The sequence below is a fragment of the Mustela putorius genome, unplaced genomic scaffold (assembly GCF_011764305.1).
Source record: "Mustela putorius furo isolate JIRA1106 unplaced genomic scaffold, ASM1176430v1.1 tig00000788_pilon_pilon_pilon, whole genome shotgun sequence".
Classification (NCBI taxonomy): Eukaryota; Metazoa; Chordata; class Mammalia; order Carnivora; family Mustelidae; genus Mustela; species Mustela putorius.
In genome coordinates this window covers 9693451-9706000 of record NW_025421481.1, presented here as the reverse complement: position 1 = coordinate 9706000, position 12550 = coordinate 9693451, and the positions used below count along the sequence as shown (strand labels likewise).

General features: G+C 40.0%; 1 protein-coding gene across 3 annotated transcripts in view; it reads left to right on the top strand.

Annotated features, from left to right (window-relative positions):
• Window positions 1–2850: 2850 nt before the first annotated feature.
• METAP2 (methionyl aminopeptidase 2) overlaps window positions 2851–12550 on the top strand; it is a 40936-nt gene continuing 31236 nt past the window's right edge. The window contains exons 1-3 of one of the 3 annotated variants that reach the window (XM_045084817.1): window positions 2851–3085; window positions 4852–4959; window positions 12149–12214. In XM_045084817.1, coding sequence (XP_044940752.1) covers window positions 2935–3085; window positions 4852–4959; window positions 12149–12214 — 325 coding nt within the window. In that variant the 5' untranslated portion in view covers window positions 2851–2934. The remainder of the gene's footprint in view (window positions 3086–4851; window positions 4960–12148; window positions 12215–12550) is intronic. The other 2 variants (XM_013054188.2, XM_004748508.3) reach the window with 2 other exon arrangements.

Here is a 12550-nt window from a genome sequence, read left to right as displayed (position 1 = left end):
CCAAAGCTTATCTTCCCCTCAAACTCCTACAAAACTTACTACTCCTCCTTTAGTCCCTATCTCAGGGAGTGGTACCACTATCCACCCAGGAACCCAAGCCAGAAACCTGGGTGTCATCCTCAACTCCTACTTCTCCACATTTAATGGACCACTAAGTTTTAATTCTAGGTTAAAAATGTTTCTGCAATCCAACCTCTCCTCTCTAGCCCCCCAACATATAAGTTCTGATCATTACTGTTATCAATAATAACATCTTAGCAAGTCTCCCCTACTGTGAGGCTCTGTCATTTCCAATTCTTTCTTTAAACTACAGACCAGCGGACTTAAAGATTTCACTGTTCAGAAAGGTTTAAAAAATGGTTTGATAATTAACAAAGTATGGCGTTTTAAAAAAATTTTTGTCGGGTCACAAAACCCAACATCATCTACCCTACAAGTACTTCAAAATAAAAAATAAGGCTGGGGCTAAAAATGTTCATTTTTAGGATCCAGATTTTCTCAGCAAAAAATTAAATTTTTAGACAATATAACAACTGTCATATTATATCAGGGCACCTGATGGCTTAGTCAGTAGAGCATGTGACTCTTGATCTTGGGATTGTGAGTTCAAGCTCCACATTGGGTATAGAGATTACTTAAAAATAAAATATTATAAAAATGTTTTATTATAATTCATTGACTTTATAATTGGAAAAATACTTCCCTAAGGAAAATAATGTTTTTGTCTGCTAATCTAGCTAACCATCTGAGACAAAAATTACTTTATGTAGTTTTCTGGAAAAAATATAGGCTATGCTGGTATTTACATTTTTTTTTTTACTTAGATTCTTAGTTCTCTTAGATTCTTTGGTTTTCAACATTTTTCATTCCTTTGCCCTATTGCATTTCCTCTTGTAGAAGAAACCAAATGAGGAAAATAAGAAGTGTCATTTTAAGTACTTAAGTTACCTCAAACACTGAAGTGTCCTGGAAAATAATCATCCAGTAAATATCCATTACCATACTGTTAAGATATGCACTGTTTTTATACTAAAAGTTTTATTTTCTTGCCTCTTTTTCAAGAAAGGGGAAGTACAGTACAATCCCTTTGCAACAAAGAAACTATGTTTTATCACTGCATTTTAGCATTTTTCTTTTACTGAAAAAATATTATTTTGACATTGAAAATTTTGTAGATCAACCTATATCTCCAGCATCCCTTTCTGAAAATTCATTTACCCATGCTACCATTCTGTTTCTGTTCTCCAGGACTCTGTGTCTCCCAGACAGGGTCTGAGATAGTAGCCATAGTCCAAGTGTTCCCAGAATTTAGAGAGGAACTGCAAAGACTTACAACAAGCTTTGCAGGCATTTTTGATGTGGGATATTTTACTGTTAAGGTTGTTCAAAAGCTTCTGGCAGTAACTTTGCGCCTGGAAAGGGTGAGAGCTTTGATTTCTCCTGAGCTTGAGGAGCCACATTCTTGCCCCTAGTATGAAGATCTTTCAGACTCTTAAAATCTCTCAGCTTTGTGATGGACGAGCTCAGAATAGGAAATGATTAATATATGACTTAAGGAAAGCATTACCACCTTATGTTATTCATATTTATTTACATGTCTGTCTCATTGAATCTGAAGTTTCTTGAAGGTACAGAGTTGTGCCGTTCCTTTTTTAATCATCCATCAAGAAAAATTACTTCAAGTCTACAATCAACCACTAATTTGTAAAATCAATTTACTGATTTGAAATTTCAATTGGGAAGGCAGAATACCGAATTATTAAACTTTTGGTGCCTGATGACCTGGGCTTAGATTCTGCTATTCACTTACTGTAGGATCTGATGTAAGCTCACAAAACTTTCTAATTTCCTCAACTCGAAAGTGGATAAAACGAAACAAAGGACTTGGAGCTTTTAAAGTTCTATTTATATAATGAATATTTCCTGAGCTCAGACTAAGCTCTAGGGTGCTGGTAATAGAGTACAAAATACGCAGGATTCCTGTTCTTACGGAGCTCAGGTAGTTGGGGAGACAGACATAAAACAATTTATCGAACCGATTATATTACAAATCGCCATGAAAAAAGGTTAACCCTTCAACAAGAGGTCGTAAAAGGAGATTTAGATTACTGAGTAAGGAGTCTCAGAGCGAGTGGCATTTAAGCGGATATCTGAAGGATGAGGAGATTCATTTCCTCACCTCCTTCTCGCTCCTCAGCTCTCCTGAATCCGGCTTCCGTCTTTCTACCTAAGTAGTTCTTGCTAAAGTTATCACTGGCCTCCATGTTACTATACACAACAGACCTTCCTCAGTCCTCTTACTTGACCTCCCAGCAGCACTCTGCAGTTAATCACTCCCTCCGTCTTCAGACGCGGTCTTCCCTTGCCTTCTCTAATAAGAAACCCGTCCTGACTGCCTCTTGAGTCTCTCCCGCAGGTTTTTCTCCTTAAGTGCCTGGACAGCCTCGCCGTGAACTGTAATTGTGAAAAACAACGCAATCCTTTTGAGTCATAAAAAAGGTGTACAAGCAAACACATTTTTGGGGGCTTCTCTTCGCTTCCGGTACGCTTCATATTACCGCGAATATAAAACTTTTCCGTTCCAGCAGACACGCCCTTCCCTCTTGCGCGCTGGACCTGGCCACATGGCAAAGAACAGGTATTCAACTTGACCCAACGCCGACACATTTGCCCGGGAAACGCCCAAGGCGCGGGACAAAAAAGGGCTTTCGGTCCAGCTCCGCCAGCGCTTCAGAAACTACACCTGAGCGACTCTTTCAAGTATAGTCCCGCGCTCTTTCGCGCTCGAGCTACGCAGATGAGTCCTCCGACATCCCAGCATTCCCTGCTCTCCAACCATCGAGAGCAGCTTCCGGCGTCGCTGGTGTGGGTGGGTGAAGAAGGAGCGGGCCCTCGCCGCTCTGTCTCACTCTCTCTCGCGCTCTCTCGGGCAATATGGCGGGCGTGGAGGAGGCAGCGTCCTCCGGGAGCCACCTGAATGGCGACTTGGATCCAGACGACAGAGAAGAAGGAGCGGCCTCTACAGCTGAGGAAGCAGCCAAGAAAAAAAGACGGAAGAAGAAGAAGAGTAAAGGGGCTGCCACAGGTAAAGGGGGTTTTATGTGTTTCCAGTCGCCGCGGGGGATGGTCGAACGGCTCGGCCCAGGCCCGGCGGGGGTGACAGAAAGTGAGGACTCGAACACTGCTCTGGACTGATTCCCAGGACAGAGCGTGTGTCAAAACCAGGTTACAGATTTCTAGTGTGAGGAAAAGGCAGCTTCTCTTTCTGTGGAACTAGGGAGCTGTTGGGGTGGGGTGAATAGGGTGCCTCAGCTGGTCGTGAGGTTCTGGGGTTGCTGGGCCTGAGCCCTCAGACGTGCCAGAACTCAGCTCCCACACAGATCGTGCAGCGGACTCGAAGCTGCGCACACGGCTCAGTCCTGTCACCCTTCTGGCGGTTTGCCCTCCTCAAAAATCTAGTTCTGACCCCATACGGTCGCCTCTTTGCTGAAGGTCTCTGGAACATACTTTCAAGGATGGGGGTGGAGTGGGCAAGTCTCAGTGCCCTGGCCGCACCTCCCCCCCACCTCCCGGGTTTACAGAGGAATTTTTGTTGCCGGCTGCGCTTTTGAGGTGTGTGTATATGTGTGTGTGCCCACGCGGTCATGTCACCGAGGAGTAATTGCAGAATATGTGGTAATGTTGCAAATTTTCACCTGCCTGAACCATAGCATCGTCAAGCTTCAGGGTTTTCAGGCCTGAATTGTGATGCCATTTGCAGGTAGTTCGGGTAGAATATTCTATAGACTGGAATGGAACTTCTCTAAATCCACTGGTAAGGCAAGGAAGACAGCTGAAAGTTTACACTTGGATTCCATTATGCGTTAGGAGCTTAAATGTTTTATTTTAAGAAGTCCGTGTTTTTTTGTTGTACGTGGTCCTTCGTTTTAGGAAAACAATGTTTGTACCTGTTTTTAAAATCAGTCACACGAGGATTGAGAGACAGATGGAGAAGTTGTAAGTGATGAAGGTGAAGATGAGAGAGGTTGGAAAGGGTTAATATATATCTTTCTGAAATTTTTATTAAATGGAAGTTGAAAAGGGAAAGTTGTTGGTGCTGGGACCCTTCCAAAGAAAATTTAATCCCAGGACATAGTCTGGTGGCTGTTCCTGGCTTTCAGGTGAAATCCGAACTCTTCAGTTTTTCCATTCAGATGCCCCTAATATTTAACATTTTTATCTCTCAACATGAATCCTCTGCTGTAGCCAGAATATCACTTTAGTATGTGCTAACTCGTAATACTATTTCGTTCTACACATATCTATTGCTACTACAGCGAGATTGTATTCACTTGGGTGGAGGGGGGGGCTGGTCTTGTGCTTAGCTATTCAAGAATTTTGGTTTTTAGCAATTGAATTATCTTTTCAATTTATTTTGTTTTTCCTAGCCTAGCTTGATGACTGACTTCTCATGAAAACTTGAAGTTCCCAGTGTTCCGTAGAAATCCTCCTCTAAGACCTTCAGCATTTATTACCTATCTCAATTACCTGTTTTAAATAAAGTGTTTGTTGTAGTAGTCTAATTGTTAAGTACTTTTAACAATTGGATAGGGACCAATGCACATTTTTGTTTTTCCTTTAGTTGCTAGCACAGAGAAAATATAATAGATATTTTGTTGAAAGGACAAAGCTACTTAGATGTGGGGGGTTTTGTCATTAAGTGAATTCTGTAATGTTCACAATAATGTTTCTGTGTTTGTTTCCCAAATACTTATCAGGCAGGAAAGGACTTGTGTGTTCTCCAGGATCCTTAGAACATATTCTGATTGGAAACTATCTTTTTTAGATTTGATTTATGTTATATTTGATCAGCAGGGCAACAGGAACCTGATAAAGAATCAGGAGCCTCAGTTGATGAGGTAGCAAGACAATTGGAAAGACAAGCATTGGAAGAGAAAGAAAGAGATGATGACGATGAAGGTAAATGGTAAATTTGATATTTGTGGTTGGAAAAGCAAGAAGATATGACATTCTTTAAACAAAATGTATTTGTCCATATGGTTTATGGTTCTCTGATGTTTTAATGAACATTAAAGCCTCAGTGTCACAGAGTCACAGATAAAAAGGGAAAGGTATTAACAATTCTTAAAAAGTTGGATAAATTGAATGACTGCTCCAATTACACAGATCTCAACTTTTTAAAAATGTACTTGGCAAAATGCCAAGTAGGGGGTATTAAGATGATAATGAAGGACTGCTGGAGGACACGGGTGGCTCAGTTAGTTAAGTGTCTGCCTTTGGTCGTGATCCTAGGGTCCTGTGATCTAGCCCCCTGTCCATCTACTCCCTGCTCAGCGGGGAGCCTGCTTCTCCTGCTCCCTGTGCCGCTGCCCCTACTTGTGCTCTCTCACTTTCACTCTCTCTCAAATAAAGATAAGAAAGAAAATCCTTAAAAAAAAGAAGAAGAAGAAATTGAAGGACTGTTTAACATTTATTGAACAACTAATATGTACAGGCCACTGTCCTAGGATACTTTCACATGTGTTCTCATTTTACTTTTTAAAACCTAGCAAAGTAGGTACTCTTCTCAGGAAGTGATGGTTATTATGTCATTTACCCAGTGTGACACAACTGCTATGTGTAGAGTGGAGTCATGGTTTTGAACCTAGAACCTGATTTCAGGTCTGTTCCTTTCACTCTGTATGAAAGCCCCCTCACTTTATTCTCAAGGAGTATATTGGAGTCCTTCTGAACTCTATTATAAATTCCCTGACCTCTAGCCTCTTATAGTATGTTGGTCCTGTAAGATTTCTTAAAGATAGTAATTCTTGAAATTCTAGAAATTGATGCTATCAGTAAGACAGTGGAGGTAATATTTGCTATCTCTTCTACAGCCTCTTTAGGTAGAGGGGGAGATGGAGCTTTCCCATTCTCAATTATCTACTGTTGTGACCTACTGCTCTTCCTTAAGCATTGTCAACTTGGGCTTGTGTCCTCCAAGCCTTAGCAGAAAATACCTGCTGTACTTTGTCATGTTAGGATAATGCAGAGTAGATATTTCTCCTTCAGAAACATAAGCTCTCTGCTTTCAAGGAACTTAGAGTCAAAATTTGATGGAAAAGGTGCCAAGGTTCAAGAGAATAGTTAGCTTTTCCTTAAGCAAACCCCTTGTCCATTTTACCTTGGGTTGTGTTTCAATTTATGAACATATTTTGAGCTCTTAGCAAGAAAGGGGCTTGTAATTTCAAGGTTATAAAATAGATTGCTATAGACCTACTGTGTAGAGTATCACAGTGTTAATCTTGAAGAGTGTTCCTTGTTCCATTGCTTTTCTACAAAGTTGTACAAATCTCTTGACATTGAAGGAGAAACTTTTGTCAGATTGGAAATCGTTTTAACGTCATTTTAAAGATGATTTTAGAACTATTGTTTTTCTCCAATAGAGTTACTTTCCTAATTCACTTCAAAAATCAGTATCAGTCAGTACTACTAATCTGTTGTGAGAGTTCTTTAAGAAGATGGAAAGTTAGTATTTCAGAATCTTTGTTCTAAAACAAAACAAAGAGGGGCTAAGTGGAATTGCAGGCTGAATGCTGAACAAAGGCTCTTTGGAAGGAATGGGACTTGTATAATGCCAAACAGAAGAGACCACTTTGGGCCAGGACAGTGCTGAGAATGGATTCAAAGTGTATTGAATAGTGCATTACTGGCCATATGAGATGATTTGTTGAGGGAGCCTTGGAGCATTTTTAAAAGAAAGTTATAGGGGTGCCTGGCTGGCTCAGTTGGTAGAGCATATGACTCTTGATATAGAGTCAGATTGTTGATCTCAGGGTCAGGAGTTCATGCCCCACATTGGGCATAAAGTTTACTTAAAAAATATTGTTTAAAAAAAGAGAAGAATGTTATAAAAAATAATTTAGTCCTCATGTATATGCAGTGTTGTTAGGAAAAAGGAAACATCCAGGAAAGGCTTGGAGATCATTTTGGAGGGCACTTAACAGCCCAGGCATGTGGTAATGATTATTTAAATTGGTGGGAAGGCAGTTGGGTGACTCAGTTGGTTAAGCTTCCAACTCATGATTTCAGCTCAGGTCATGATCTCAGCGTCCTGAGATTGAGCCCCATTTTAGGCTTTGCCTCTCCCTCCCCCCACTCCACGCTCTCTCTCTCTGAAGTGGGCATAAATGAGCATGGAAGGGAAGAATTCAGTGGAATAGTGGTTGTGGAAGCAGAATTCAGAGGACTTTTAAAAGACTTTGAATCAGGGGCTCCTGGGTGGCTCAGTGGGTTAAAGCTGTTGCCTTCTGCTCAGGTCATGATCCCAGGGTCCTGGGATCAAGTCTTCTTTGGGCTCTCTGCTCAGCAGGGAGCATGCTTCCACCTCTCTCTTTCTGCCTGCCTCTCTGCCTACTTGTGATCTCTTTCTTTCAAATAAAAAAATTAAAAAAAAAAAAAAAAGACTTTAAATCAGGGGAGAAGGAAGGAGAGGCATAGATGGACTCTAGAGGTTTGAATTGGTGACAGAATATTGGTGCCGTTCACTGAAATTGTGAAGTAGGGAGAGTGGGTTAAGAGATTGAGGGTGGGGGGTATAGACAAAAAAGAAAGTATTGAGTTAATTTTAGATGTGTTTAATTTGAAACTGGAGTATTGGTATGAAAAGTTAATCCTGTCGGCAGTTGGCAATGTGCTAGAAGTAATTCAGTGAAGTTTTAAGTCAGATTTATTAAGGTACATATATTGCCCAGGACTATATTCACTATTTTCAAAAAATAGACTTTATGTTTTAGAACAGTTTTACTTAGGTTCTCAGCAATATTAAGCAAAAGGTGCAGAGATTTCCTGTATACTCCCTACCACCATACATGTAAAGCCTCTCGCATTTTCAACATCCCCCACTGGAGTGGTGCATTTGTGACAATGGATGAACATACATTTGACACATCATCATTATGCCAAGTCCATCGTTTATATAGATTTACTCACTATACTGTATATTCTATATATTCACCTTTTATAAGTCTGTAGTTTGGTAAGTTTTTACAAAGATGCATTTGTGTAACCACAACCAAGATATAGACCATTTTCATTTAACATTTCCATCTCCACAAAAAAGTTCCCTTTCACCCTTTTGTAGTCCGTTCTCTTGCTCCACCCCCTGGTCCCTCACAACCATTGATACATTTTCTGTTATGTAGTTTTTTCTACAGTGTCCTATAAATGGAATTATTATAGCGTGCAGCTTTATTTGGCTTGTTTGTCTTAGCGTGATACTTTGGAGAGTCATCCAGTTGCATATGCATCAGTAATAATTCATTACATTTTATTGCAAGTAGTATTCCAGATTTGTTTATCCACTTACTAGTTGATGGATATTCAGGTTGTTTCTGGTTTTTGTGTTATGAATAAAGACAACATTTGCATACAAGTCTTTGTGTGGACATAGGTTTTCATTTCTCCTGGGTGGGTACCTAAAAGTAGGATTGCTGGTCATATGGGAAGTCTATGTTTAATCTTATTAGAAACTATCAAGCTGTTGTTCAAAGTAGCTTTATCATTTTGCTTTCCTGTCCACACTGGTTGAGAATTCCAGGTCCTTTGTATCTCTTAAGCACTTGGTATTGTTAATATTTTTTTTTAAAAAGATTTTATTTATTTATTTGATAGAGATCACAAGTAGGCAGAGAGGCTGGCAGGGTGGAGGATGCAGGGGGAGCAGGTTACCCGCTGAGCAGAGAGCCCGATGTGGGGCTTGATCCCAGGACCCTGAGTTCATAACCTGAACCAAAGGCAGATGCTTAACTGAGTCACCCAGGGACCCCTAAAACTGGTTATACATCCTGAAGCATTTGTTTCAGGTTGAGTCTAATGTATGTAGCAGTATGCTAGGCACTGAATATTCTTCTAGAATAAAGACTATCTTGTTTTGCTTTTCTGTCCTATTACTTGGCACTTAAGAACTCTGTAAACATTTATTGAATGAATGAAGGTTATTTTATTTATTTATTTTTTTAAAAGATTTTATTTATTTATTTGACAGAGAGATCACAATAAGGCAGAGAGGCAGGCAGAGAGAGAGGATGAAGCAGGCTCTCTGCTGAGCAGAGAGCCCGATGTGGGGCTTGATCCCAGGACCCTGAGATCACAACCTGAGCCAAAGGCAGAGGCTTAACCCACTGAGCTACCCAGGTGCCCCAAATGAATGAAGGTTATTTTAAAATTGCAGTGTAGAATATGTGAATTAGATTATATGACACATGAGGAAATTGCAAGTTGTGTTTTGGGCTTTTGAATCTAGAAACCAATAATGAGTAAGTCAGCCATATTTGTGTTTCTGCTGTGTTCCTATGTTTCCTGTACCCAATTCCATAAGACTGACCATAAATTGCAACTTTGTGATTTATCTGGCTGGCTCAGTTGATAGAGCATGCAACTCTTATATCAGGATTGTGAGTTCACCTCCACATTGGATGTAGAGATTACTTAAAAATAAAAAAGAAAATCTTTGAATAAAAAAAAAAAAAGGTGTCTGGGTAGCACAGTGGGTTGAGTTACCAGCTATTTATTTTGGCTCAGGTCAAAATCTTAGGGTCGGGAGATGGAGCCCTGCATTGGGCTCTGTGCTGAATGTGGAGCCTGCTTGGGATTCTCTCCGTCTCTCTCAAAATAATAATAATAATAAAAGAAATTGCAATTTCATAAGTAAGAAATTGTCAAATATTGGCAATTTTCTATCAGTCCATTAAAGCCCTATCTCATGTTACCTCCATCTTTGCTAAATTGCTGTTTCCTATTTATCATTTAGGTGAAAAAAACCAGGATAAAATAAACTAAAAGAACATTTGTTGAGAAGAGTATTTATCACATGCTTAGTTAGCCCTGTGTCTTAATTTAGGAAATGGTATGTAATCTTTAAGGAGCTCACAGACAAGTAGGGGTCATAGTAAGCCCCTAATCATTTTTCAAAAAGAAAAAAAAGGTTGCAGTTTTGTGTGATAATTATAATAGAATATAGTGGTGAGAAGATTTCTTTTATGGCTCCTGCTTATCTGGGAGTAAAAAGGGAGGAGCTCTTGGAGCAGAAAATGTAAGCAGTCATTTGACATTGTTTTATGGGTGTGGATTTCATGATTTAAAATTGCTGATGCTAGCCATGAGTTACTGGCACAATGTGAAACATTTAAAATGCTATATGGTGAACATCCTATTAAACTGTCAACGTCTAATTGTCTGCCACAGCTTCCTTTTCATCCTTATTTCATAGCAGTATGATTTGTGGATAGGTTGGTGTGCTTCATGATGAAATTTATTGAGCAGTGTTTTTAGAAATTCAGACACTTCAGTGTTTTGATACCTTTATTTAAAATGTTTTAAGTCACTATTAATCTTGGCCATAATACCATTCTTTTTTTTTTTTTTTTTAAGATTTTATTTATTTATTTGACAGAGAGAGATCACAAGCAGGCAGAGAGGCAGGCAGAGAGAGAGAGAAGGAAGCAGGCTCCCTGCTGAGCAGAGAGCCCGATGCGGGGCTCGATCCCAGGACCCTGAGATCATGACCCGAGCCGAAGGCAGCAGCTTAACCCACTGAGCCACCCAGGCGCCCCAGCATAATACCATTCTTGATCTTTTCCACAAGTTCAGGAGTATGGTATGGACTTCTTAAAAGATAGTTACAAAAAAAATGCCGGGGGGGTGGGGGTTCCTGGGTGGCTCAGTGGGTTAACGTCTCTGCCTTTGGCTCAGGTCATGGTCCCAGGGCCCTGGGATCGAGACCCGCATCAGGCTCTCTGCTCAGCAGGGAGCCCGCTTCCCTCTCTCTCTGCCTACCTCTCTGCCTACTTGTGATCTCTGTCAAATAAATTTTAAAAATCTTAAGAAAAAAAAAAAAAAGAAAGAAAAGAAAACTGACAGGGGCACCTGAGTGGCTCAGTTAAGCATCTGACTTCGGTTCAGGTCATGGTCTCAGGGTCCTGGGATCGATCCCCACGTCTGGCTCCATGCTCAGTGGGGGGTCTGTCCTTCACCCTCTGTCCTTCCCCCACTCATGCTCTCTTTTCTCACTCAAATAAATAAATAGAATCTTTAAAAAGCAACCAAAAAACCCTTACAGGCAGATACTGGCAGTTTGGGATGCTCTTTTGTCAGCTTTGGCTTGAATTCATGACCCTGAGATCAAGACCTGAGCTGAGATCAAGAGTTGGACACTTAACCGATTGAGTCACCCAGGTGCCCCTTGCAAGCAATTTTTTGAAATAGTTCTTAATAATCCCCATTTTGGGGCATCAGGTTCTACTATGAACCTAGGAAAAGTATATATGCCCTCTGATTTTTTCATATAATATGATCCAGAAGGAGAACTTTCTTTCTCTAATAGTAGCTATGCAGGAAAAGGTATTTTAAAATATGACACCTCAAATACTCCTCCCTGGATTAGTATCAGGTGATATATTCTTGGTCTGGTTCTGCCATTTACTAATTGGGATTTTCTTGGACATGTCCCTTAAACATTCCTTGTTTTATTTCATAAAATTGATTTGAGAATCACATGAGGTCATGAAATACAAGTGTTGAACCACGAAGTGTATGTAGGCAAACTAGTATTTTAGGTAAAGTCACATAGTCATTATTATTGGTATTAAACTAAGACTAGCTCTTCTCCTAGCTTTTGAAAAAGACTGCTAATGCATTTTTTATTCTTAAGAGTATCTTATTCAAAGTTCTTTAATTAGATTAAGTCAAGTAAAGTTTCCTTAGTGCTTTTGGTTACACAAGTCCAATTCTTATACATTAGGGTGCCTGGGTGGCTCAGTGGTTGGGCCGCTGCCTTCGGCTCGGGTCATGATCTCAGGGTCCTGGGATCGAGTCCCGCATCGGGCTCTCTGCTCTGCGGGGAGCCTGCTTCCTCCTCTCTCTCTCTCTCTGCCTGCCTCTCTGCCTACTTGTGATTTCTCTCTGTCAAATAAATAAATAAAATCTTTAAAAAAAAAAAATTCTTATACATTAGCAGTATTCAGAATTCTTTTCTAAGAATATTGGGTCAGTTTTATTATATCTTGTTTAAGATGCTTTGTGTGTGTGTGTGTGTACTTGTCTGCTTGCGCTTGCTTTGTTCCTCTGCTTATGAGGTTTAAATAAATATGTACTTGTAATGCTTTTTTCCTAGATGGAGATGGGGATGGAGATGGAGCAGCTGGAAAGAAGAAGAAAAAGAAGAAGAAGAAGAGAGGACGTTAGTGTCTTAAGTTGATCTTACCTGACAAATAAAAAGTATCTATTAACCAGCAGGTTTGAATAGGTTTGAAATTGCATTAGATCCCATTGTGTGTCAAGGAACTAAATTTAGGCTTATTAGAGGTGGAATTTAGTGAAACTCACAACTGTTTTTTCATTTAACAATCTGTTGGCATTTTCTTTATCTTATTCCCTTATTGAGCTAAGGGATATTAATAATAAGTTGGTTGCATTTTACTACAATTTAGGAATGAAATTTATAATTTAAAACTTGAATAATACAAGTAGCAATTCTGTCAGGGATGAGTAAAGTCATACTACTGTGCATAATAGG